Consider the following 27,584-nt stretch of genomic DNA (forward strand, 5'->3'; position numbering starts at 1 on the left):
TCTTTTCTATTCCTCCCCTAAAATTAACTAGATCTACAAAAACGAGTTCGAGCCAAATGATTATTGAAAAGCGCTATTTGGGACCGCATGCACTGTAAGTAAGATCATACATAGCCTCTTTTAGCTTTATGTCTTGAATGGTTGGGCTGAATCATACAAGTAAACGCTTGTTTTTCGAGATGGACAAAGACAACTTCTAGCCAAACATGCCATGCAAACCAAAAATAGATAGCCGGTAAAAAAAATGTAATTTTTAATATGAAAAGGGGATATGAGATGTAAATATATAGTAATGTTTAAGTGTCTAACACTTGTCGACCTTCTTTTCTTCAATGTTGACACCGAACTGCTTCTTTTTGGTAATAATGTTCCAATAATATTGCCAGCCGAAAGAGGCTAAAGTGAGCACTACAACAAAAGCAAGCGACACATAAGTAGGAGTTTTGATAATGTACACGTTGGTATGATTTTTGTTTCCATCAAAGATAGTGAGGAAAGCATTGATAAGACCTGTATGAATAAATAAGTCCAAGCCAAGAATGAACATGTAGCCACCGATGAATGACGTGCTAAAGATAATCGTGTAACTCTCAAGTAAAATAATCATGATGGCAAATACGACTCCCATTCCACCAATAAAACAAATACGAGCCACTTGCTATAAATAAAATATAAAGAGATTAAGTATAAAAACTAGTCAACTAGATCACTTGCTTCTACTTACGATCTGGATAACAAGGTTTTCTTTCCAAGACAGAATAAATACAGCAACAAAAAAACCGGCAAGCCCACCGACAAAGTAAAGTGCTACACCATAAATAAAAATAAATAAAAAGGCGCCTACAAGACCTAAACCGACACTGACACAAATGTAAGTGACTTCGTTATGGGGATAGCCATGAAGGGGCTCATTATTAACAAGACCAATCCATGTCATCACCGCAAAGAACACAAAACCAGTAGCAGCCAACGTTCCTCTAAAAGAACTATAGCCGAATATCAAAAAGTAGATGGCGATTAACATGCAAAGAATACCAGTAAAGCCTTGCGCAACCGTAATACCATAGCCGTATGTGTCTATATATAGAATGTATTGTTATTATAATGTATACTTGGTAATAAACATGAATATATTACGCCATAAATAAGTGCTCCAGCATTTATCGTCACATTTAACTTTGTTCCCTTTACTGCTGGAGCTGGATTTGTTAGTCGAAGAGGATTTTGATGTAGAGGTCTTTGTGGCAGTGACAGTCTTTGTCAAGGTCTTGACATTACCGTTACCACAGTATACAGTACTTGTCACAGTCGACCAGAGATTATTGAGATCGGAAACCGCGACCTTGGCGTTATTATCATTATTTCCGGTACAATCATTGGCCCAGTTTTCATATAAACTAAGAGTATCTTCTAAATCCCGTTTGATATGACGGAGCACAGGAGCAGCTGTAGGCGACTCGAGTCTTTTATTTAATACAGCGCCAGAGTCCACGGTGGCTGTAGGCAGAGGCTGGATTACGATGGCATAAATGGCAGGTACAAACAAACACAATAATAAGGAGATCTTCATTGTGTAAATATATAATGAAAAAGAAGAGACAGTAAGGGAAATGCAAACAATGAATTTAAAGCAAAATAGAAATCGAATGTTTTCAAACTTCCTATAACGCAAAAAAAAAAAACTATTGCGGTTATGTGTAACTTAATAAGATCTGCCTTTATAAGACAATGTTTTTCTGTTGTGTGGGGAGAAGAAAATAGTATTCCAAATATGGTATCTCCACATAAAAAAAATAATCAATTCTTTTTTTTTAGCATTTCACTTTTTTAAAATACCTTGCAATTAGGGGAATGTAAATACATGTACCAAGGTCCTCGATGAAATGGAAAGCACCACTTTTTGTAATTCTAAAAGACCTAAACACTCATACATTTGCTCGTTAAGTTTTAATGCGTTTTAATCTTTTAAAGGGATCAACTGCAAAGCGATATTTTAGAGCATTAAATTAATACGAATTTCAATAGTTTTGGCAGAGACTGTGAGCTTAAGCAAAAGTATGCAACATATTTGAGCAATAGAACATGTTTTCTCTGGCCTCGAACCTAAATATAGATTTCCCAGCCATCTCTTCCTCACATGTATGTCCTGTTAATCAGGCTGGAGCACTCAATGAAAAGAACGCTTTATTTATCTTTGGGTCAATCCTGTATAAAAGCTAAACAAAACGCTAATTATAGTTCTATTCTACTAAGATATTTGGATACCTTGCGAATCATCATTCACACCCGAAACTCAACTATTATCGTGTTTCTTTTCGTTGGTATTGGTGTCGTAGAGCTGGCTTTGGTTTGTGTATTATTTAGCTTCACCTTTAACTGATGTTGGTTTTACAGTGTTTACACTTCAAATTCAGACAACATCAGTTTTTTTTCAGACAAATAAAAATTCACTTTCAAACATTTGCTTACCTTTTTCAGACGATATAAAAATGAAAATTCAGATTTAGTGTTAGACTTTTTTTTTTTTTTTTTTTTTTTTTTTTACCTGTAGGTATCTTTAAGCCATCGCCGGTGAGGGCGTGGCAACCACATTGTAGGTGGCGCTTTGTCTTTTAAAGACATCGGGTCGGCCATCACCTCTCCAAATTGAGGTGGCAATGGTGTACATGTTTTTCGTAGCCATAACGTCACGATTCCAACGAATATTACATTTTTTGCAGAAGAATATTTGATGGATTGATCGGTTGTCCGTTCCACATTTATGCTTTAAGTTTTCTAGACTACTTTCTAGGCAGTTATTGCAGTTCTAAGAAAGAAATGACATTGTATTAGTAATTACATGTTATAGACACGTATATCTTTCACCTTTGATGTTTTATATTCATCTATGTCAAGTAGCAATAACTCTCCAAGTTTTTCCCGCAGCTTCAACTGTCTGTATATCATTTCAGAGACGCCATGCCTAATCCCACTGATCTTTACGTGACTTTTATTCTTCAGACCGTCCCCAAAAATTATCAATGGCATTTTACTTTTGTCACCCTCCTCAAATTTCTCTTTGTGGCTTCTTTTTTTTTTAAAAAAGAAAAAAAAATATTAGAAGAGGAACAACATCCATGGATATGTGAGTGATACCTGGATGCGCTTTTTCTTTGTCTTGATCCGGCTTGAGGGGTGTTGCTTTGATACTTTGCAGCTGTCTTGCTTCTTTTTCTCTTGTTTTTTCTTGTTTTCTTCCGTCGTCCTTTATTGTACTTCTTTGATCCGTTAATTAGGATATTTACAGCATCCTGGAGGGCACGCTGTTTTCCAATGTAATTACACCATTTGACTCTTGCTGTCTGAAAATTGTAAAAACTAAATAGTGTGTCCTTATGTTGCATCATGTATTTCACATGCGTAATATATTTATCAGTAACTGCTGACTTTACAGAAGGTATGTTTGTCTCGATTGTTTGCACTCCTTGTTCTTTCTTCCTGTCTTGCTCCAACTTCAGACGATTGGCACTTCCATTCATGTTGTAATATTCGGCAGATGAAAGCCGCCTAACATCCGTGTTACCATGAAATGACACAAAAGCATCTTTCCTATTGGGATCTACTGTGCAAGGTCTAAAATAACGATCGATTTCTTCACTATTGAAATCTTGCAGCTCCAAAGCAGTTTCATTCACAGGAGATTCTGCGTATCTCTTTCGGCAAAAAGAAATCCTACAAGTGTACCCATCTGTGTACAGGCTATTAATAAACATCCTTCCTTTTCGTTGAGGTAAATTTTTTAATTTTTCAAAGCTATACAAGTTGAAAATTAGCAGGTTTATTTGTTGCTAAAAACGTATGTACCTACGTATTTATGTTTATCTTAGCAAAATTAAAACGGGCAAAAAAATATCTTTGGGTGTATTCAAAAACTGTTTCTTCCTCTAACCGTTCCATTGAAGCCGTCGGAAACAGACCAGTCAAATTTTGGCTATCTATTTTAACGAAACGCCAATGCAAGCCAGGGTTCGGGAATAGACTGAAGAGACGAGGCGGCTGGAAATCTCTTTTTACGCCGTTGTTGTCGTTTTTGTTTTTTTTTACTTTCTTCTTTTTTTTTGGTCTTTTATTTACTTGATCGGTCTCGTCTGATTGTTCTTGTGAGATGATTTCCAATTGAGAGACAGGAACAGGTAGCGGTGCTTCCACAATTAAGGACTCATATTTCTCCAGAATGTGCTTAAGTACTGGCATAATGCTGAATGGGGCATTATTTAGAGTTGCCTTTGTCACAGGAAATGCTGGTATACGATTCTTGATCTCCAATATCAATGGGTTTAAAAACGTACAAATGTTTTCTTGCTCTTCACTGTTCAAAGAAGTGGAAATATTGTCAGAATTGATGGCTCCCAGTCCTGGAGAAAATAGTACATTGAGCACATGTTCGTATACTATATGTTTTACTACGGGCATTTTTATGTCCTTTTAAAAAAATAATAATTGATGTCAAGTTTTTAATATATATATTTAACAAGGTTTTACACTTACATGAAATGCTTGACGGATCATGTATATAAAGTAGTTTGCAATAATATTTTCAAAGTTCTCTATATAATAGTTGTTATAACAAGTAGCTATAGATTCACAAGCGGATGAAACCACTTGGCCGTAAAGAGTTAAATTTCCTTTATCAACTGTCAAGTTGACGCCTTCAACACCGTTAAGCTCATCCCATACTTCGGCGAGGTGGGGAATAAGTGGATATTGTGATTGAAAATTTTGAACTGATAAATTTTGGTACACCACTCTACATACGCTATACCAAAAGTTTTGTTTCAATAGTTCATTAGGCAAACTGTTTGGATGTTTCAAAATATAAAAGTTGACAAAAAGCTGAGCGTTGTAGGTAACTTTTCGCAAAAACATTGAAAGACTTTTGATTTTTTCAACCGCAGTGTTATTCGCATTCTCATCTACTGAAGACATAAATGACTTGAGAGGTATGGAGACTGTATATCTTTGATTTTGAGAACCCAGATTTTGTTGAATCAATTCTTTTACTGTATAATTATAATTCAGGCATTCTCTGGACCTAGCAGATGCATGGCCATTTTGACCGCAGGACTTACATACTAGACTCGATGTATTTGGGACAACATTTCTAGCTCTTTTTGCATCACTTTTTGCCTTTTTCTCTTCTGGGGTATCTTTTCTTTTTACACCTTTGGGAAGATTTAGTTATAAACACATTGAAGAAAGCTTTTATATTACCTTTCTTTCTTTTACTTGGTTTGTTAATGGTCTCACTAGCAGTTTCCTGTTGTTGGCTTTCATATTTTTTCAACTTTTTCGTTTGTATAAAAGCTTCAATTTCAGGATAAATTGGTGTACGCATCCCGTTTTAAATATTAGAAAGAAAAGGACATAATTGTTGTTTAAATCGACATCAGGCTGATATATATATATTTGATGTGACCGCTGCTTATTATTAATTTATCAAAGTATTTGTACAAACCAAAGTTATTATTTTTTATATCAGATTGTATCTATATGCTATGAAGTGAGGTTATTTGTAGTAGGCTGGGTATGATAATTGTAGGCATGTAAATCACTTTATTCATTTATAATATAAGTCGTATTAAACAAACTTTGTTGAGTGAGTTTTGGCTGTCTCAAAGTTTAATTAAATAGATTATTATGATTACGCTTTTCTTTAGGACCGGTAAAGTGCGCGTAGTCATAATCTAGGATCACTTTTCGCCGCCGTACGTTTTTCTATGTCATATTCTCTATCATTATCTTTTCCTCCGCTATGTCCTACCCAAATAACATCCCGCCTCTATCATTACATCACAGGTAGATCATGCCAATTATCTGCACAAGTGTAGGAACCTTTTTCTCACTTAAATCGTGAAGTGTTGGTTGAAAATAATTTGATGTCCTCTTTAAATTCTTTGTAACATTATCGACACAAAAGATTGTATTGACTGGGATGGATATCTTGTCTGATTATCTTTTACATGTGTCTGAAAATCTTTTTACAACTGTCCGAAATATATTTCTGTTTGTCTGAAAACAATTATAAGCCTGTCTGAAAACAAATATAAGTTTGTCCAAAAATAATTTGCATTTGTCTGAATTTGAAGTAACAACACTGTAATTCACGACAGTAACTCAATATGCCGCAGATTGCTTCTTTAAATTCGCAAAATATTCCTATTATATTTCAGACAGTTTTAATATATTCTCTTCCAATAAATTTTCCTAGGATACAGATAATAAAGATACTTACATATTAAACAAACATTTGGTGTTAACGAATTTGCTGATAGATTCTGTTGATCTGCATTGGGAAAAGAGCCGAGAGAGAAAGTGTGACGGTCTTTCATCTTTTTTTTTTATTGAATCTGGCCGCAGTCGACAGTTGTTTTTTTTACATCTTTCAAACAGTTTATTAAACCGAAAATATGACCGGCTTAAAGCGTAAAACTGAAGGCTCTTGTCCCGACTGTACCTCAAACGTTGGATTGTTCCAAATTGCGGATCACCTCGTTTTTGAGATGTGCGAAAATGTTTCGGTAAGTATTTACGTTTGAAACATTCAATACAATTATAACTTACGCGTTTTATTTTGAATTAGTGTGATTACCCATTTAACCGACCTAACGCTGAAGGACTTATACATGAGTATCCTTACAACGCTACACGGTATAGTAAAAAACCCAGAACACGTTCTTCATCGGTTGCTAATAATGTTGCTGCTACATCAAAAGCTTCTGATGTTAAAGAATTGTGTCCAAAATCTGCAAAAGAACCTAGACCAGTTAATCCTGCCTCTGGTTCTTTAAAGTCGCAGAACGATAAATCTCATTTAGAAGGCCAAACGTCCTCCTCACAAAAAAACTCCTTGAGTGACAAAAGTGAGTATACCGCTGATTGTGATCCAACGATTACAAATTTACTAAATTATTACGCAGATATCTGTCAAGCGGCCCCTACCCCCTCTGCTCAACTTTGCCTGCCGGGCAACCTTGCCCTCCCAGCGCCGTCAGCTGCTAGAACTGTGGTACAAACGTCAGAAAACACAGCTTATACTGCAAGCTTCTCTCTTCAGGATATCGAATCCTTCCTCAGTGTTGACTTGACCCAACCAACAGATACTGATGGACGTAACGATGTCAATATTATGGCTACGAAATCCACCAGCATGTCACCTGTGCAAACCGAGGCTATTTTCGACTATTCCTCGCCCACCTCAGCAGCCATCAACACTCCAAAGGACACAGTGCAATTAAATTGGATGGATGATATCAATTTTTTATATGGTGCAGACATGGCACAATCCAAATTTAACCCATTGCAAGAAACCGAGTTTGATCCTTTCTTGGGAATTTAAAAAAAGGGACAGCATTTATTAGTAGCAGAAATTATGATAATCAGATACCAGCACAGACGTGTAAAACATGTAAATAAAATCAAATCAGCGTTATATATATCTTTACTTCAAAATAGGACAATGGCTTTCTGTTTGACCTATCTGGCTCCTTCTTGAGTACTCACTTACAACTAGCGTTGGAGGCCTAATATGGTATTAGAAAAATAAGGCCATCTATGATAGAACAGAATAGTATTGTATATCACTATGGATAATAACACTCTTGATTGAACCATCATCTTGGGCTATACGCAGAACTAGTTTCAATGGAAATAGTTAATACAGTGTTATCGCCTGAAACAACCTCTACTGCGGCTGCATTCATATCTATAGTTAATATCAAGTCCCTTTCACAGACTTCTGTCGGTGAGACCTTATAACTGTATGCAAGACATTAAAGCTGCTATCAACTGTAACAGTAATTTGTTTTTTCTAATCATTTTACTGATTGATTGGATCATGATGTTCCAATGGAGCGCCTTGTTTTGGAGCGATTAGCTTCTTTTGTTATAAATATTCACTTGTACATTACATATCAAAGTGTAATATTTATTGGTAAGCGAATTTAGATTGCATCCATTTTGTATACATCTGTTCCAGTTTTACGATTCATGTAACTAGACTGATATATTTTGGTGTACATCCTTCTTAGACGTGGATGAAGAGTAAGGTATCCAAAGCTTATTATAATACGAGACTGCAGTTGGCTGCCTCAAACTTACTCCGTGTCACCGAGGAATGAATGGTGGCTGATATTAAAGAGCTTATGAGCATTAACGTTACCATCCTTTTCTCTTTTCCTTTGGCCCTGCCGATATTCCAAAAACACAAGCCCGAACGTAGTTGCCCATACACTGGATCAACAACAGTTATATAGCTTATATAGTTAAGTATGAAACGTTCATCGAACTTATTTCTCATTATTTAATCAAAGCGAATTGCAACCGGTCAGCTGCACCGGCAAAGGCGCTATTCAACAACCAAAAGTGTAGGGCTAGCGATATATGATAGACACGGCTTTACGTCAATATAACCAAAGCCGTATAATCATACTAACCTCTTCACTAATCCCCGGAAGTCATCTCTGCCTACTGATACGATAAGTTTTCTCGACAACTATTGGCTTGGCTTTGTTATCATAGGTACTGATAATTGTTACTACTCTGTCGACATGTGCGCGCATTATAATAGGAAGATTGGTGCTTGGAACGTCATGCTGGATTTAAAAATTATTAGTGATAAAACCATATATTGCTTTACAGGCTAAATCTTGCTCGTTGTTATTTCAAATAGTATCTTTGTAAATGCGGAAAGCCCCCAAAAGCTTTGCTAAAAATTTATTGAAAGGTAAATGTTGCGCCACCATTACGAAAGTAATGATGTCTTTTTAAAACAACTTATAATCATCACCCCTTACAACAAGCGGCCCATGATTTTTTTTTTAAACAATTGAAAAGTCAATAGCTTGTTACATTTGAAACTATTCCTGCGTCGGTTTTTATACTCACATCTATTTCATTCGTTACATTAGTACTTTATTTTAATTGTCACAAGTATACCTCATTTTGAGATCGACTATATGTATACGCTTTTAAAGTAGTTTGAAATAATAGACTTTTCGGTTTTTAATAACTTTCTTTTCGTAGAGGGGGAGCAGAGTTGACATTTGCTGTGGACGCCATAAGACACCATCGTAGCTCGCTCAGGGATATTTTTTGTCTGAGTTAAAAAGTTTGCGTCGAAAGGACAATTTTTATAATGCTGGTGATAAATAATCAGTTAAAGATCTTCCGGGTATTGTTACTCAGTCTTTGTGTAATTGGAGAACAATGATTTGACCACATTGAAGCAAAGATTTAACGCATGTTGCTGAATACATTAACCATATCAATTTCATAATATTAGTGATATTCTAGTTATGTAAAGATCTTTGGCCATATCATTGATTCGTACTTTGGTAAACACTACTACCACTAGTTACACTACACTAATAAAAGATATGATCTCCCAAATTTAGGCTTGATATAACGATCACAATAACTACTCTTCCGGTATAGATAATACCATTTATTAATAACTATACGCTTCTAACTTTGATACAATCTTTATATTAACCTAAGACATCTTTAGTACACTTGTATTGATTTAAAGCTAAATTTTAAAAATAAAAAATAAATAAAAGAAAAGTTGGCTTTTAACGATTACACAAATCAAGTTAGGTTTGAGTTCCAGAAAACACGCGACCCAACCGGATGGTTGCGTGAAACCACAAACTGTGTTTCTTTTCTTTTGCTATTCTTTTTTATTTCTGTTAACTTACAACTTTTTTTTTTTACACTATTCGTCAATCTCAATGCATAGAAATAAAATTGCAACAGTTATACTTACAGCACCATATCTATAACCTATCGCGGTTCTGGCTCAGATTAATGGGCGAATATGTTCTGGTAGAGACGTCCTTACTTTATGGTTTCTCTCGCGTCGATATCATAGCCTGAGACAGGACATTTTATCAAATGGGTACCTTATAAGGTACCTTAGAAATGCCCATAAATTGGTGCTTTTTTAAAACCAATAAATCTTGCTTAACTTCTGCCTCCTATTTGTGCTTTTTTTTTTTTCTTTTTTTTTTTTGTTGTTAAAAAATTAAAATATGACTCCAGCAGAACTTTCAGGTAGTTTTTTTTTATATAAAGCACTAAACACGCGATTGACTATGTATTAGTATTGTTGAAGGAGCTGCTCCCCTCTCTCAGCCCTGCTTCTTTGATTGAAAATAGGCTGTTTATTGAAAGAGTATGGCAAAGATCAAAAGAACTAGAGTCTGTTAAACGTGACAACAATGGGAAACAACTGATAAAAGATAGTAAATTTCTTTATCTGACCTCATGCTAATTACTAATTTAACCAACAACTTTTATAGCCGTCAATATCTGGAATAAAACGCTTCAAATTGTGTTTGAAGACGACGATGAAATGAAGCATATTGTATTAATGTGTAAGTTTTTGTCGCGTACTATTGATTATGATTCTAATTCTTCCTTTTTTTAAAAAAAAAATAGTACGCGACACCTGTTACCAAATTTTAAGAATGGACAAAGGATGGATAAAGGATAATATGTGGCAGTATTTAGGAATAGTTACAAACGTTTTCAGATTATGGATAGGTAGACCATTCATTACAAGATTAGCATGTACGACAAAACATCATTTGCTTAGAAATATTTTTAGATTTAGACATAGAACATGCGTCCTTGTTGAAACAGGAACTGGAGAAGGTAAGTTCAAAGTAAGCCTTCTAATCAATATGGTTATAACGTTTTGATTAGTTTAATGGAAAGTCAGCCACGGATCTCCTTCAAGTAAAGGAGTTGTTGAAAAGCTTCGCATTTCAATCGGAATTTGTAAGCGGACTATATCATTGTTTAATAGAATGGATTACTCATCTCATCTTTACCAAAGTATTCTAAGAAAAATGACTGGGATTCCTATGAAGCAATGTTCAATAAGGCGATAGGTAAACTTGAATATCGCATGTTAATTTCGGTATACAATGTAATCTAGAGCTGTTGTAGATATTACTAGTGTTTTATCACACGAAGATAAGAGATCATCAGGTGTAAGTAAAAATATACTTGAAATATATGTTGATTAATGTATCCCTTGTAGATCGACTACCTGTATCAAGTTTTGTTGAGTACTGGATTTTCTCTGTCTAACATGTCTTCAATGTCATCTGTTCAAATTATCGACTGGATATCTCGTTCGTTTAAAAAATTATTGGAGTTAAACACCGAAATCCCAACTTCCCATGAGGTTTGTAAATTGTAAGTATTTAATGCGACCGTCTACTAATCATACTTTCGTTAAGCAGATTTACCTGATGGATTTATTATGTACGTACATTCACCTTTTTTCCCGGGAAAGAAAGATAGTGCTAATATTAATTTGTAGTAAATTTATGCGATAAAGATGAATTATTATTATCAGATCAACAAGTGAAACAATTACTTGATTTAACAGATCGAATTGTTTCAGAGAAGGTAAAGAAAAAAATTTGCTTTTTTTTTTTTTTTTTTTTTTTTCGTGTTAATCATGTTTCAAGTGCAAGTCAAGTTTAAGATTTTATATGGCAAGGGTATTCATAATTATGAGGTGCTGTAACTCGGACTATCAAACAGATCTTTGTGCGAGTAAGTAGTCCTCCTATTCTCCTGTTGCAAGCGGGCCATTCATATAAAATTATAGATTATTTTGAAGCGATGGAAAAAACACCAATACCTCCTCGGGATAGTGACTTGATAGAGTATGATTTTTAACCAATTGCAAATACTTTATTATTTTTTTAATACTCTCGTAGCTTGAATACTATGATCAAAAGAATGTCTAAAAGCAGACATGATATTGGGTAATATGCATCAATAAAAGTTGTCTCATATAAGCTAACAAATTTAACGCAGAATTCAAAAGATAATGGAAGGTTTAAATTTGTTGATACAGAGATCTAAGCAAGGAAATTCTGAACAGCGAAGCTCTTTGTCAGAAGAGCACCTACATGAATTCAAGATAAAACTTTTGACAGATTTTGTGTTTATGTTGAAAGACTCAAAGAAACTTGATGAAAATATACTCAAAACAGCAATAGACGGTAAAAAAAATTGAGTTTCTGTCTGTTTTCTTTTTTTTTTGCATTTCATTGATATTTTGCGCGTAGATGTGTTTTTGACTCAAGGGGAAAACGGTAAATTAATAAATTCTGAAGTGGTTCAGATGGTAGATATAATATGGGGAAATAGTTGTCATTATCGAAGCATATATCTAAAATATTCTTGTCTAGATGCTATGTAGAGTAGGGGACACTTTTTATAAAGCACGTATATTTAATTTACATGTATCATCACTGTACCTAACTTAAATCATTCTAAAGAAAAAGTCATATGAAGCAGCTTTGCCCTGGTACAAATATACTTGGTATATCATGAAATCACCAATTCAAAAGAAACGCAATCTATTAACCTTGGCAACGTGAGTTAAAATATGCGCAATGACAATAATAATAACTCATTTATAGTAAACTGGCTTGGTGTTATGACAAGATCGGTAATCCTAATTCAGCCTATCAATGCCTAGAAAAATGCTTGAATGATTCAGCTGAACAAGTTACAGCTACAGCACAAGACTATTTGCTATTAATTAAATTTGCATTTCGTCAAAACATCATCAGTCAGGGCATTGGTTAGTAGCGCATGTGCGTTATTCGTTGAGCAATCATCTCATGTATTTTCCGCAGTTATACCGTCCTTGTTGGAAAAGCTTAAAGGCTCCTTGAATTTCGATCCGTGCTACATGCTTCAGCATGTCCTAGGTTACTACTACCAGGTAAGTTTTGTGAATTGGTTTCTACTAAACGGTACTTAGTATAAAGTTGCAGTATGGACAAGTAGCGTCTATTGCACCCAAAGCCCTAGCCATTATACTTGAATTTTATGAAAAGAACGAGGAGGATCTATATTACATTAGGGTTCATATTCACCTGCTGGTGATATTGTTAAGGTAATTATGTTTTATGTGTGGTTATTAAAAATCATTAAAAAATTCATGTAGATGTATTCTTCATATAAAAACAACTGTGTACGAGGATTTGGCTAATGATGGAGTACCAAGAACAAAGTAAGTATAGTCATATGTAAATTGAAACAGCAATTAATCCTGTTAAAAACTAGAGATTTAAACTTTGGACAAGTGGCAGTTTATATTGAGTGTAAGTAACAATAAATCGGTTTTACAATGGAATATGTTATATTAAAAAAGAAGATGTCAAATAGCATTATTAGACTTGGTACATACAAAGGAGATGATGACAGCCAAATGTATTTATCCGAGTGATTTTCAATGGTTAATCGAAACTGTATACAATCTTGGTCTGTTTTGCTTTAATGCAGAAAGAAACAACGAAGGTCGAATAATGTTTGGCCTCATAGAGCAGGTAATATTCCTACTTTCTGCATGTTCTTCCAATTAATAGTTTTTTTTTAGTTATCCACATATTGCAGCAGTGAAATGTTCAGCAGCTTTACGAGTGAACAGATTAGAATTTTTACATTCTTGACAACTTGCGTTCATATCATGGCTGACAATGAAAATCTCGTGTTGGTAATTATTTATACTATATTCTATATTACAAAGTATATATTTTGATAAGAAAAAATAGCAAAATGGACAGTATGATAAAGCTAGGTGTCAAAGTCATATAAACAAACTTGACCATTTATTAAATGACGTTGATCCAAATGACAGATTAAGCCATATGGGCAATTTACTTAAAGTGGATGCATGCATCGGCCTTGGAGAGTTTGACAAAGCAACTGAGATATTTATGGCAAGTAACGCATTGAAATATCGTGCTTTACATATTTATTGATCCCACAAAAATAGAGACTTTTCGATTTGCCTGACTCTCCATTTCCTTTATTGGAACGCATTGCAGGTAACACAATAATGGGACAAATTAAAGTAAGTCGCACTAAACCCAAAGTAAGCCAATATTCTGCTTGGTGTACAATGTCCACTTGAAAGTAAGTAGTAGGGCTCGAGTTTTGCTTATTAAGATATTTGTTCTCAACCATATCTTTTGTTAAAGATTCATTTGCTGTTTTAAAGGTAAAGCACTTTTTGGTAAACTATGCACAGTGTCAAAACTTAATGTATTAGTATTTTAGAAGTTTCAGACCAAGCTTGTAGACAAAAGCATCAAAGATTATGCAAAATGGTCCCGTATTCTTGTCTCTGTTGCAGTAGCAAGAAATGTAAAGAAAGATTTGTACGACTGTGTTACGGACATTATATCTCAACAACTGTATAAAAAGGTAAAGGCGTATGTGCATAGCAATACGGTCCTATCTAACCATTAACACACACAGGATCTATTTCCTCAAACAGACTTATATTACTTGATCGTAATCACTTGGAACGAAGGAATTGGATGTGGTTTCAAGTAAATGTAACATCTCGACAATTAGTATTTTGGCTAACCAATTTATAACAGCACTGAAAAGAACGGGCTGGATTGGTGTAATTTATCTATCTCGTTACTGACTGGCTACAAAAATTCGGAAAAGAGAGATGAATTGGACAAGAAAGTAAGTTTTTTTTGTATTGTATTGTAACGAAAGATTCGAATTGTTCACTGGTTACAGATGAGAATTGCCTACCAAGCCTTTAAAACATAATGTAGTAAATAATCCCGCAACACATGAAGAAGACTATTGAAAAGTATTGATTTGCTTGAAACAGTGCACAAATAATAATAAAAGCATATGCTAATAATCAACTAAAAACCCAATCATTGGCTCTAGCAGTGTAACTTATTACTAAAATTAGACTCAAGATGGGTACATAGAAACGTATGCTTGATTTTAATGAGCGATTACCAAAATAAAGCGTCAGACAAATAGTTGGAAATCGATGATTAGGATGGCCATATTAAAGTAATTTATTTAGTGGTTAAGACGCAACGCGAATTTATTCTCTTGTATAAAATAGGTACCGAAAGGTATTCATAACATGCAATTCTCAAACATATAATTCCCAAACACGGTTTTCTCCCATCGTATTTTTTTTTTGAAAAAGCGATTAATAGGAGCTGTGTGCGCCACAGGTAGATCAAATATTTACCTTCATGATCTTTCTTGAACAATAAACATGAACTATGTGTTCCAAAGAATGGATCACGGGAAAGTGTGTGAAAAAATAGATGATTGGAAAAGACATGTGTGAAGCTCCAATAGTGGGTTGATGGTGAGAAAAGTGATTTATCTACAGCTCCTACCCGTGAAAAATTAACCCCCGTGCGAAAACCCCTGTTTTCAGTATGCAGAATCCCACTCTCACGGGTGATGTGTTGAAATTAATCTGATCTGATTTGAAATAGTATGGGGGAGGGGAGACATATGATCTGCAGAGTATTCTGTTATGAAGGATAAATTAATGTGCTAATTGTATTGCTACTAGGCTGAGTTTTTCTTTATTTCAAATATTTAATTAATTGTCATGAATAATTTGGATTACACAATTAGGTGAGCACTGTCTGTAAAGAAGTATTTTTTCTAAGCCCAATCGAGGCAGAGAATCTGCGGGTAATCTTTTAAGTGAGTAATTAACAAAATAGGGGACCAATTTGCCTGTAATTATTAGCTGTCCAAATATGGATCCCACTCTTCTATTGGGCCAGACGCCAAGACAATGGGGTGAAAAGGAAAGCCAGACGGAACATGTTTCTATATAAAAATACCCTGTAGGCAAAAAAAAACAGAGTTTTTACTATTTATAGAATGTTTTTTTATTCGTAATGGCAAGTGGCGGGATGAAAGGAGTCTGGATTAATTTTTTTTTTTATTTTATTTTATTTTTGGGCCACTTCACTGACACACACAGCACGACCCTTTTTCTTGTATTTCTTTCGTCTTTTTTTTTTTTTTTTTTTTTTTTAATAGTATTATGAATTCAACTACAAGTGATGGGAATTCAACAAACGTTACAATGGGTTTAGTTGGTGACACTCACGGTTCACTATATAAAATCATTGGAGTCACTTTAGCCATTGCAAGTGGTAAGTCGATTCACTTTACCGAAAAAAAAAAAAGTTTCTTTCATTGACATACTGATGTCCGGTGAATTTATTTCTTTTAGGCATATTTATTGGCAGTAGTTTCGTATTAAAGAAAAAGGGCCTATTAGAGGCTACAGAAAAATCAGGTATGCAGATAAACTACCTAATCCATACATTTATTTGTATTAATTTAATTGTTTTGATAGGTGGAGTTGCAGGTGAAGGATATGGCTATCTTAAATCTCCCATGTGGTGGAGTGGTATGATTTTAAGTATGTATGGATATCAGTCATATTTTAATTCGGTATGCTAACTGTTAATTATTATATTGTGTAGTGGTGGTGGGCGAAGCTTGTAATTTTGTCGCTTATGCGTTTACGCAAGCCATTTTGGTCACTCCGTTGGGTGCATTAAGTGTCGTTTTATGGTAAAAAGAACATCAGCTTTATCGAGAAAGAAAAATTACTAATAATTTGCGTAGTGCTGTATTGTCATCCATCTTTTTGAAAGAACGATTATCATTCCAAGGAAAAGTGGGCTGCTTACAGTGTGTTCTGGGAGCTATTATTATTGTAATGCATGCTCCAGAACAAGGCGCCGCAGACACTTCAATTGAGACATTCAAGACACTTATGCTGTCCGTGGGTAAGATACAGTGGAACGGATAATATGGAATAAGATCGTATATTAACTCGTTTATCACTAGGCTTTATCACCTACGCCATTCTCGCTATCGTACTCTCTTTATTTTTGGTGTTTTATTGTGGACCTAGATGGGGAAAAACAAACATGTTGGTTTATATTAGTATCTGTTCATTAATTGGATCATTATCTGTTGTTTTTACGCAAGGATTGGGCGGAGCCATCGTACATTCGTTTACAGTCGAGAATCAATTCACAAACTGGTTTGTTTATTTTGTATTGGTGACAACTTTAGTAACACTCGCCATCGAAATAATCTATCTCAACAAAGCGCTCAATCTTTTTAATACCGCTGTTGTAACTCCAACTTATTACGTCATTTTTACAACATTAACCATCGTTAGTTCAATTGTATTTTATCGAGGTTTTGACGCATCACCCGTCAATATTGTTACTTGTGTGTTTGGATTTTTAATTATCTGTTCTGGTGTTGCATTACTGCAAAACTCTAGAAGCGAAAAGACTATGGACAACGATGATGCATCTAGCCATATGGAACGACTTTTACCAGTATATGACGATGAGAAATTCTTGAGCTCAAGTGAGGATGTGAATCATATTGAAGATATTACAGGCGATGCTTCAACAAGTGATGTAGATCATCACCGCACATCTGCCGTCCGAAATGATTCCAGTTCGCTTTGGCGTAGATCAAGAGGCTCTATAGATTATAACGATGGATTTACAGACAACATTAGCCTGGATACGATCAAACACAGCAATTCCGCACAAAATTCAGGTACTACATTTGACAGATATTGCAAAAGAGAGATTACTAACTATTTCAATTTTAGTCGATATTCTTGTGGAAAATGGTCAAGATAATATCAAATCCCGAACAAATAATTTAAATAGACGTGCGCAGGACACACTGGATACCATCAGTACAATGAGATTGGGTCTGAATAAGAAAAGGGATCAAGATGATAGAAGGGGATTAATAGGGGAGACGGATGATCATTTGTTTTAAATTAATTTCTTTTTCGCTTTCTTTTGTACATTATAAAAACTCTTTTTTTTTCCTCCTTCCCTTCTCACATCACCTTTTATACACTATATCTTACTACACTTAATACTTAATAATAAAAACGAAATGGTATTTTTTATTTGAATAAAAATGGTATATGAAAGAGGGGAAAAAAGCATAGTTTACAAAGATGATTGAATGATAGCATACATTTGCTTTACGATTCTTTTGTCATCTGCGAATATTTGATATGAATCACCTGTTTGAGTATCAATTACAAATGAATTTGGTACATAGGTATCTTCATCCTCATTTGCTGGCGCTAATCGTGTTACAGTCAACAAATTGATTTCGGAAATTGGTACTTTTGCCTACAAAAGAAAGAAAAGGGTTTAGTAATCCGATTACTGAAATTTATTACTGCTTTACCATCTCATCCTTGTAAAATGATACACGCTTATCTTCAATGACGAAATGTCTGCGTCTCCAAAACTAGATTTATAAATAAAGTGAAAATGTTGTCAGTCATTAATATTTAAATTGGATGTGTGCTGATCCTCCTTACCGGACTACTTTTAGTCTGCACAGACGCAAATCCTACCATTAAAACCTTAAAAAAAACAAAAACAAATATTAACATGCGATAACCAAATGGGCTCTTTAGTATAACAAAAAAACCCGTACCTGTTGCACCTTAGGAATGGCTTCCGATCTAACGACGGCGGGTTGTACTTCGGCTTTAATGTCAGTTTTGGCTTCAGGTTGTGTCTCTATGGTATTTTGCTTGACTTCTAACACGGCTTTGATGTCTTGTTCTTTAACAACCATCTGAGGTTGTTCTCTAATGATAACTTCTTCTTTAGCAGAAGCACTCTCTTTGTTAGGAACACTCTCTTTGATGAGAACGGGTTCTTTAGTAGAAGAAACTTCTTTGATAGGAGTAACCTCTTCTTTAGCAATGGACCGGGTCTGTTCTTTGATAACAGCCTTCATCTCATCTTTCACAGCAGACTTGACTTCTTGATGAACCTTCTTGAGCTCAACCTTAATTTCGGTTTTGATTTCTTGCTTAGGCTCAATCTTTTTATAGCTGCTTAAGACGGATCTGACATCTTTTTTTACTTCATCCTTGTTATAATTGTTTACACCAGGCGTAACTTTTCTCAAGACAACCTGAGGAAAGATACCCGATTTCTTCTCTTCGGCCTTTGGAAAGGTGAAGGTCTTTTTGGTTGTCAGCTCTTTCTTTAATAAGAAGGCAGGTTTTTGTTGTTGAAGCTGTTGCTTTTGCTTTTCTTCTTGTTCAAATTTCTTGATGGCTTGATCTCGTTTGAATCTTTCTTCTTGTTGGTCTCTTTGGAATTGACGGAACCTTGCTTCTTCTAATTCCTTCTTTTTGGCAAGCTGTAATTGGAGCATAGCTTCTGTAGCGTCTTTGTTCTTATCATCTAAGTCTAAATGGTCCACTAGAGTAGAGATAGAGGATTCGGCAAAGGAAGAGGCAACCGATGTAGGGGAAGAAGGAGTGGGTGTAGCAGTCATTCTGTCATCGTCATATGAAAAAGGTTCGTCGGTAGTGAGGATTCTTAAATTTCTTTCGGACATTGGAGAAGGCGAAGGAGAAGGGGAATATTGGTTTGATTTTCTTCTTCGGGTCACGGTAGAAGCTCTCTTTGAATTCATGGAAGTAGGTCTAGGTCTATTCGGAACTTGGTTCTGTCCAAGCTTAAGACGGGTTCTAATATTTGCGTCACTCATGTCGGATAAGGAAGATGCTGTAAATTGTGCATGAGACAATTCTAATATGCTAGCAACAGATCTACTATGAACAAGTGCTCTCGCTAAAAGATTCAAAAAGGATGAGGTTAACACTATAAATCATACGAGAAATTGTATCACTAATTGTACCTCTTCTGACACCACTATTTTCGAAAAGTTTAAAATTAGAATTCTGTGTACAATTATTTCTGTGCTTTAATAATACCTGACACTATCAGGTACATAAGTGATTAGAATAAATCGATCATCGACCCTGACAAAACCGAACAAGATTTCGTTTGTAATATGCTCTCGGAATTCGCTATTGTAATTTTCTTTAAAGGTTTGCTTCATCGCTATCAATACTGGTTATTACCTTAACCCGTTGGTGCCACTTGCATATAGCGAAATCACACTCCTAGTGTCTTTATAGCCGAGCAAAAGCCTTTTTAAGGGAACAAAATTTAATTTAAAAAAAAAAAAAAAATTTGCCTATTTTTTATTTTTGTTACCAATCAGTAGGCTCTTCTTCTGTAATGGCAATGTACGCATTGAGAATTCGGGGATCGTTAACATCACACATTTCTAAAAAATAATAAATAAAATAATATAAAGAAGAAGAAAAGAATTTAAAATAAAATGATTATTTAAATTAGTAGCCAGAGTTCCACAGTCAATCAATTATTACACGAGTTTTTACATCCCCGTATACAGAGACCAAGTGCGTTTTGTGTATGAAAACGTGATTAAAAAAGCACATTTTATTTATTTAGTTTGTCAAAATAGATCACACACATCAACAATAATGCGGATCTATATCCTCCCTTCGCTAGACACTAATGGAAGGCCCAAGAAGCAATCGTTGCTAAATAATATCTGGCATATCAATATGCGGAGTCACCCGATCACGCTTCTCGAGCCGACAGCTTCTCTTAAATGCAATTTTTTATTTTAGCAAAACCGGGAACTCGAGAGCAAATAGTGCGGTAATCGAAAAACCTGAAAAAAAAAGGGTCCGAGATTATCTGAAGCGGGATCTTTTTACAATATATATAATAGAGTAAGCAACACCAAAATTCACAATGAAGTCATGGAGACAGTTGTATGAAAATATAAATGCCGTATGCACAGATTTACACTGCTCACGGCTCCAATAGGCGGAATCTCAAATATATGCGTGCTTTTAATTATCAAATTACGCCTTCACGGTTAAAAAATAAGCCAATTTGCATTATTCTTAACTTAATTCGCGTAACTTCATTGTGCATGCAGAGCATTTAGTTATTAGGTATTTAAATATGATTAAAAAGTGATGTAAATTTTATAAAAAGGTTTTCTGGGAGCATGTTTATGGTATGCTTCAGACATTTTGATTTTCAGATCTTCTGTATCCCCAAACTTACCTCATCTAATCTTTTCTTTAAAATTGCTCGATTGAGTTGGGCCCAGGGGAATAAAGTAAAAAAAAAAAAAACAGATGCATTAATATCTTCTACCCTCGGTTTGGATATGTATATCTTTGCTAGCATGAATGGGGGTATTATCTATTATAATAATGCAATATCCCTTAAATTCCTCATATGTATCCATTACGTCTAAGGTACTGGCTATGAAATTAAAGTGACGACTTGTCACAGTACTACCTTTTTCTTTGACCAATAGTGATACATTAACCGCAAATTTTCTCTTATTTTCTAAAAGACGACTGCTTTGAGATGTTTTTGTTACGTTCATATTAACATCACCCAAGGCAAATGCAGAACTGGATAACATCGTAAACTTTTACTCTTGTCTTTGTCCTATGAACAACGACGCAAGATGATTTTTTGGAACTTGTAAAAGATTGTTTTTTATTAATGCTTTAATCCACAAATATATAAGTGCTTTTATAGCTAATATATTGATATCTTTCCTCGATTCTGGTCGATCCACTTCTCTCGATTGAATAAAGGTGACTTTCTAAATGCGATGCTGCACTTCTGGATCACAAGATTGTAAAAACTATTTTCGGGTTTCAACGACCAATGAACTATGATACCAAATGTTCTCTCAATTCATCTAAGCCCCTATCGGACCTATACTAAAGTTCCAAGTGTTCGTAATGGTGTTCACTTAACTGAGAAAATCAGTACACTTTCTCTTTTGAAGCTGATTCGCGCTTTTGAGGGTAAATTTTTTAGCGCTGCCAATGCTACGACCCTTTCATCAATTTAGAAACGCACTTGTTATTGTTCCTACCGTTATGCAATTAATAGATTTTGTTTTGTTTGTTTGTTTTGGTATCGTTTGCATCAGGAACATAATTCTTAAGTGCTTTAACGATCTGGGCAAATTATTTTTGGGGCTTGTAAGCCCAAATGATGTGTATATGGTTGAATAAAGTAATGATATTCCATACATATTAGACTCTAAGCTATCTTAATCCAACTACTTTTTCCCATAAGAAAGGTTTACATCTCGATATACATAAAACTGTAATAGATACAGATTTTAGGGAGATAAACTAAAGAAACATCAGTGATAAGATAGTTCAGAGATATAAAGAAAAATAGTAGCGTAACCCGGAAAAATCAAGTTTGTCGACGATTGTTTTAAAGTTTCTATCAAAATTAAGCCCAGCTTCGACAGAGTATTTTTTTCGATGGTTTTGATAACATTTATGTAAAAACCTACAAATTTCAGGCCTTTTAAGTTTTTTGTAGTACATTTGCTGAAAGTTTTGAGCTATGAATAAGCTAAGTTCCGTTATTTTAGCAGCATCAAGTCACACGTCTAATGTCTATATGCTACGACCCTAACTTCATATAATGTCAACAGAAAACTTCATGGTTGTTCTCTCTCAGCATTTTTTGCTTATACGTGAAATTAGTTATTCAACTTTCTTGTTTTGTTAAACTTTGTATCTGTAGCAGTAGTAACGTATACATCAATCACTTAATACAAAAAAAAAAAGAAAAAACTTGATAATATATCAGCAGACCCCATACATAATGAAAGTGCTACATGTATGTAACAGTAAGCCAAAGACGCGTAAAATTGTGTACTGAGAGAAACTGTACGAATATATACTCAGCTCTCGCACGGGTGCTTGCTTCTAATGGTTTAATCGGGTTGGTTTCTGAAATTTCTTGCGGGAGTTGTTATTGCTTTACACAAGGAAATGGTCATCAAACATGCTACAAAGAGTTCTTCGAGCCAAGTCGAATAGATTAGGGTCTATGCCAGTATTTCTGATACAATCAATGTTACGCTTAAGATCAAATGTTAAAATGAGCAAAAAAATGTAAATACGAAAGAAAAAATATCAAAAGTAACAATATATTAAGCTACAAAAATACTGTCAATTACAGCTAATTTTTTTTTTTCAAGGTATAAAATCTTTAATTCGGTGGTATACAAATAAGGCTTTACAATGCCTGAAATCAGGGTAATATTCCGGTTTGATAAAACGGGGTGGTGGAAGAGGGATTATTCGTAAAATTTAGCTGATAGTAAAACACGTATTACAGTTTTTGGTTTATATTTCTTAGGCCCTATGGCCATAGGTGTGGCTATTTGTCTCAAATTTGATTTAATTAATGTGATTTTTTGGGGGCGCCGTAGGCGCTTCCAAAAAAAAACCTATTCTGTATGATCTCATTTTTTACAGGACTACATTGAATATAAATAAGGGTTTAAAACTGATAGTTTATTACATAGTTTGAGAAGTACAAAAATTTCTATTCATCTTGCCCTTGCATGAAGAGCTGTTACACTTCTTACATGTCTTTGGTTTTCTTTCTTTCGGTGGAAGAATGTAAAAAATTCCGCGATTTGCAGTAGTAGTTGTAGTAGTCGCAGACGCAGACGTAAAATTGTTTTGCAATCGAGGAATTTGCATTCTAGGATTATGATGAAGCTGTTGGAATGCGAAAGAGCTACTACTGTCGATTGGTGTCATAAGGGTTGGAGCTATAATTCTAGCTGGCCTGGTAATTTGGGGAGTTTGCAAAGAGCTAATAATAACAGGAACATTCAGATCATTACTGATGACGTTACTGCTCAATTCACTTGAACCCAAATGGGTGAAAGTATTGGGTCTTTGAGAATTTGCCAAACGTGATTCATGTCGAATGTTGCTACGCATCATATCACACTGAGCCTGGTTAGCCAAAATGATATCTCTGTATTTACTGTCATCCTTTTTGTTGTTGTTGTAATATAATATAAGGTGTTCAGGACATTTGTAAAATATAGAGACACCATCTACTCTTTCAGATCATGCTTTACTTATTGCTACCCAGGTGAAATAATTGTTTAGATTCTGAGCTGAGAAATGATTATTGACAAGTTCATTGTGCAATTTATACTCCTCATATGTGTGTACGGGAGTTAATGCAAATCTAATTCCCTGTCTACTAGCCAGATAGTGGTACTTATTGTACTTGGTTGATCTCAATACATCTGAAAATACTTGGGGATTCGTGTTGTTATGTGGCATAACATTCAACATCAGTATCTTTACGGGAGGCAGTTTTACTGTAACAAGCGAGCTCACTTCCAAAACATCTACAATATTGTTAGGTATCAGCAATCAACAAGAAAAAATTTAATTACAAATATGCGACTAGTTACCTTGGGTCAACACTTGTATATTAAAATCTTTTCCGTCATTGATGTTTTCTTCTTTGTGACAATAATTCAGAATCGTGTCTTAAAGGTAAGAGGTAACTGAAAGTATCTATGACCTCCTGAGAAACAGGGCATATTCCAAATTGTTCGTTCGAATCAACAAGATGGTGAGAATTACCGTAAGAGTCAGCGTATGACGAAATAAATTCTTGATCAACATCAGCACGTAACGTATTCAGAGCTTGAACAAGCCATGGGTTATAATGGCTTCGATGCTCGATGTTAAATCTATTTCTGCTTCCAACTTAGTTATATACTTAATTAATTACTCACTGAATCAAATTTTGTGGCTCTGATCTTACAGACATGTTGTGGCGCAGACGATAGTCAGCGAGAGCACAATCAGCCAAAAATGGGTCTGCATTAAAAGAACTAAACTTTCGAATAATATTTTGGTGGATACCACCTTCAACAGAATTTGCACCTCTCGTACAACGATACACAGGCAATCCACGCGAAACTCTTTTGACCAAATAGTAGAATGAAATTCCAGGAGGATCGCTGACATGGCCTTTTCTAATTGCCTCCAAATCAGCTTTGGCTTGCTTCCAGCCCTGTCTGTCGAAAAGCGGGAATCCTGTAGCAGCGCACTTAATGTAACCGTAAACATTGAAAAGATTATCGACCACTGGCAAAAGAACATTGGGACTTGGTACGTATCTACGTACTCGCTTGAGCACCCAGTCCGGCTTGATTAACATTGCCCTGCCCCAAGTAATGTCTACAGATTCAAGATACTCTTCTACAGCTCTCTTGTCCTCTTCATCGTAAAGGAATATTGCATCTCTTAAAACTCGAGCAAACTCCTTAGACAAACCATGTCTCGTTGATACTTTTATCATATCCATTAAATGGAATATGTCCTTTAAAACACGAGTCGGAAGAGTGTTCGACAATTTGTCATCGTTGCTTTCTTCTTGATCAATATTGACATCCAAAAGTGTATCAACGTCAGTATTGTTATTTTGCTCTACAAAGTTGTAAATTACTTCATCATCCCTTTCTTCATCCTCACTTTGATCATCAACTACCATATCCAAATCTGCTTAAAACAAATATTATGATGAATAAAAAAAAATCTATATAAATAAATCTACCTACCAACTAAAATAGGAATATCATCACTAATAATTTGAGCCTGGTTGAAATTATTAATAGGCGTATCTTCAGAATTATGTGAGGATGACAGCGGTACTTCAGTAGAAGGTGGCTTTGCTGACTTCAGCCTTAATGATAATAATGCCAGCGACAATAACGTCAGTGATAATGATAGTAATACTAAGAAATGCTGCTAGTAATATAAATGATGATAATGATATTGGTGATAGCATTGTTGGTGGTAACAATGTGAGTGATAAAAACAAGTGCTATTAGCATAAGTGAAAATAGCATAAGCGATAACAATAATAAACGTTACAATATGATGAGTATATGCTAAAGAGGGTATTTTAGTGGTCTTCGTCTGGCCTTCTCTTCTTATTTATAGCTGCGTTGGTAACAGGAACGAAGGAAAGGGGAAGAAAAAACTTGGTTTCCGGCTCGATGAAAACAGATGAATTCATGTCCTTCAATTGATCAACAGTTGACTTCAGCACTCTGTTTAAATTGTAGACGAAATTTAATACAGGAGGAAGTAGACGTGGTATTTCAGAAACAGTTTCAGGCATATGAAGTCTATCAGAGATAGAAAGAAGTGATATTGATCCATTATCAAATGACAGGCCCAAAGCTTTAATATTATATCCTAATAAAATGCCAGATAAATTTTACTACGACCATTGTTTTCTTTTTAATTTCCTATTTCTTACTACTGACTATAGTACTCATAGTATCGATGTTACTCGGGTTCATCTTGTATTGAGAATTTAGATAATTTAGATGAAGGCAGAAGTTTTTCATCATCAGTGGCGCTTTAATTGAACTTTCGTTCAATTCTTTAGTATCATTTGGACCATGGTCATCAAGACCAATTTCAAGACAAAAAAGTTCATGTGAAAGATATCTAAAGGTTAAATCAGCATTTTCGGCCAATTGCTTTCTTTGAACCTTTGATGTAGAGCCTATTGATCATTTTGAGTTTCTACACTCACTAGATGACTGGCTTTGTTTAGCGCTATTAAAGTATTGTAAAGAAAATTAATTACAAAATGGGTATTTCTTAAAAAAAAAAGTACAATATCCTTATCCATATGCCTTAGTTTCACTAAGTCTACAACTAGTTTTGATGAAACCATATACATTGTCAAGTAAATCTTGCTCTGTTTCTGATGGTAACAAAACTTCATTATCTATAAACAGCATTGCATAGTTTAAGATGCTTTGTTTTAACCAGAATTTTTCTGGATTATCTATAGGGTGAGCTTCAGTAGTGGCAATTGTATCATAGATGTCCCTAAAGTTAGACCATTAAAAAATAAGGTAAGTGCTAGGTGTAATATGGCTCATACTTTGAGTTCACCTTTTTATTTAACTTGAGTTTTATGCCTTGCAAGTCAGGAGGAAACGGCTTGTTAAAGTCAAAAGAGTTGGCTGCAGCCGCGATTTCATCAAGCTCAGATTGTGAGAAAGTTTCTTCCCAAACTGAGTCCTCTGTATTTAATATAAACGAATGGGCAGGACTGAGCCAGTGTTAGTTACTAAAAAACAAATAAAGTTTCATAACTATGTACTCAAAATACTTACTGCTTCACAATGAATTCTTTTGAAGCTTTGTACATAACATCTTCTACCATTCTGCCAGTTTTTAACTTCCACTTCTTTGTGAGTTTAGAAAAAGTTTCAGAAATGTTTAAATAGTCAAATGTTGATAATTGTCTTTGGTATGATAGCGATGAAGTTGAAGAACATGCTTTACTACGGGATTCATTTGGGAAATGTCTAGACCTCCGTATTTTTTTCAAACGTATTTTTTTTATACCACTTACAGGAATTCCGGCCAGAAGACCAGCAGACCAGTATGATTGCACCTATTTACAGTGCAATCACAGCCATTCACGGTTCGTGAGTTCCAAAAACTCAAGAACTCTGCCCTCCTATAGCAAAGACTAGCCGCAGCCGCATTATCACAATTATATATCTTTTTCAATTTAGCTTCTTTTCAAAGAAACAAGAGTCACTACTAAACAAACCTTTTTACGTGATCGATTACTTTCATACATTAAAAGAAGTATGTCAAGGGAAAAGAAAAGGAGAAGAATAAAGTGTGTGAACCAGCTTTATTTATAGATAAACAAGCTTATGTCAGGATAATTTCATTTGTCTATTTTATCATCCATAATGTTTGAGCCTTTACTTAAAATAGAAACACTTACAAAAACCTCCCAAGCAAGTCAGAGCTTGGTAATTGTCTATCTGCATTCCAGTAGTAGCTTGTAATGACAGCGAAGCAGATTTTATGGAAAACAGAAAACGATCATTCTATGAAGTTTAGATGATATGGCATGTCGACCAACGCGTAATTCTAA

At 34.9% G+C, this 27,584-nt stretch overlaps 8 protein-coding genes across 8 annotated transcripts; 3 read left to right on the forward strand and 5 right to left on the reverse strand.

Moving 5' to 3' along the window:
• Positions 1 to 226: 226 nt before the first annotated feature.
• On the reverse strand, positions 227 to 1,781 carry EV154DRAFT_604209 (uncharacterized protein). The gene is made up of 3 exons (XM_051607388.1): positions 1,138 to 1,781; positions 725 to 1,077; positions 227 to 658 (listed from the first exon to the last, which is right to left on the reverse strand). Exons 1-3 carry the CDS (start codon positions 1,568 to 1,570, stop codon positions 305 to 307), a joined length of 1,140 nt encoding a protein of 379 aa, XP_051455628.1. The 5' UTR covers positions 1,571 to 1,781; the 3' UTR covers positions 227 to 304.
• Positions 1,782 to 2,685: 904 nt separating this feature from the next.
• Positions 2,686 to 5,374, reverse strand: EV154DRAFT_592502 (uncharacterized protein; the record flags this gene model as incomplete). Its single annotated transcript, XM_051606921.1, has 5 exons — positions 2,686 to 3,067; positions 3,190 to 3,636; positions 3,848 to 4,461; positions 4,528 to 4,784; positions 5,266 to 5,374. 5 exons carry the CDS (start codon positions 5,372 to 5,374, stop codon positions 2,836 to 2,838), a joined length of 1,659 nt encoding a protein of 552 aa, XP_051455629.1. The 3' UTR covers positions 2,686 to 2,835.
• A 1,072-nt stretch (positions 5,375 to 6,446) lies between these two features.
• On the forward strand, positions 6,447 to 7,375 carry EV154DRAFT_483359 (uncharacterized protein; the record flags this gene model as incomplete). Its single annotated transcript, XM_051598569.1, has 2 exons — positions 6,447 to 6,557; positions 6,620 to 7,375. The coding sequence occupies 2 exons, from the start codon at positions 6,447 to 6,449 to the stop codon at positions 7,373 to 7,375; spliced, it is 867 nt and encodes a 288-aa protein (XP_051455630.1).
• A 2,692-nt stretch (positions 7,376 to 10,067) lies between these two features.
• Positions 10,068 to 11,826, forward strand: EV154DRAFT_483360 (uncharacterized protein; the record flags this gene model as incomplete). The annotated part of the gene is made up of 13 exons (XM_051598570.1): positions 10,068 to 10,089; positions 10,140 to 10,280; positions 10,338 to 10,412; positions 10,477 to 10,581; positions 10,634 to 10,692; positions 10,744 to 10,818; positions 10,847 to 10,931; positions 10,981 to 11,033; positions 11,084 to 11,234; positions 11,387 to 11,457; positions 11,520 to 11,607; positions 11,663 to 11,720; positions 11,775 to 11,826. 13 exons carry the CDS (start codon positions 10,068 to 10,070, stop codon positions 11,824 to 11,826), a joined length of 1,035 nt encoding a protein of 344 aa, XP_051455631.1.
• Positions 11,827 to 15,842: 4,016 nt separating this feature from the next.
• On the forward strand, positions 15,843 to 17,799 carry EV154DRAFT_446596 (magnesium transporter NIPA-domain-containing protein). The gene is made up of 7 exons (XM_051597112.1): positions 15,843 to 16,022; positions 16,103 to 16,168; positions 16,229 to 16,294; positions 16,359 to 16,449; positions 16,504 to 16,667; positions 16,729 to 17,463; positions 17,519 to 17,799. Exons 1-7 carry the CDS (start codon positions 15,911 to 15,913, stop codon positions 17,692 to 17,694), a joined length of 1,410 nt encoding a protein of 469 aa, XP_051455632.1. The 5' UTR covers positions 15,843 to 15,910; the 3' UTR covers positions 17,695 to 17,799.
• Positions 17,800 to 17,873: 74 nt separating this feature from the next.
• Positions 17,874 to 20,032, reverse strand: EV154DRAFT_424282 (uncharacterized protein; the record flags this gene model as incomplete). Its single annotated transcript, XM_051596186.1, has 7 exons — positions 17,874 to 18,062; positions 18,121 to 18,183; positions 18,257 to 18,301; positions 18,802 to 19,532; positions 19,600 to 19,613; positions 19,676 to 19,771; positions 19,962 to 20,032. 7 exons carry the CDS (start codon positions 20,030 to 20,032, stop codon positions 17,874 to 17,876), a joined length of 1,209 nt encoding a protein of 402 aa, XP_051455633.1.
• A 5,536-nt stretch (positions 20,033 to 25,568) lies between these two features.
• Positions 25,569 to 26,187, reverse strand: EV154DRAFT_424253 (uncharacterized protein; the record flags this gene model as incomplete). The annotated part of the gene is made up of 2 exons (XM_051596182.1): positions 25,569 to 25,864; positions 25,929 to 26,187. Coding segments are annotated over 2 exons (555 nt in total), but the record flags the coding sequence as incomplete, so codon positions are not given.
• Positions 26,188 to 26,261: 74 nt separating this feature from the next.
• Positions 26,262 to 27,478, reverse strand: EV154DRAFT_287958 (uncharacterized protein). The gene is made up of 6 exons (XM_051594788.1): positions 27,432 to 27,478; positions 27,249 to 27,333; positions 27,045 to 27,196; positions 26,803 to 26,973; positions 26,579 to 26,738; positions 26,262 to 26,512 (listed from the first exon to the last, which is right to left on the reverse strand). The coding sequence occupies exons 2-6, from the start codon at positions 27,276 to 27,278 to the stop codon at positions 26,501 to 26,503; spliced, it is 525 nt and encodes a 174-aa protein (XP_051455635.1). The 5' UTR covers positions 27,279 to 27,333; positions 27,432 to 27,478; the 3' UTR covers positions 26,262 to 26,500.
• Between the last annotated feature and the right edge of the window lie 106 nt (positions 27,479 to 27,584).

The sequence above is a fragment of the Mucor mucedo genome, assembly GCF_025094135.1.
Source record: "Mucor mucedo strain NRRL 3635 chromosome Unknown EV154scaffold_73, whole genome shotgun sequence".
Taxonomy (NCBI): Eukaryota; Fungi; Mucoromycota; class Mucoromycetes; order Mucorales; family Mucoraceae; genus Mucor; species Mucor mucedo.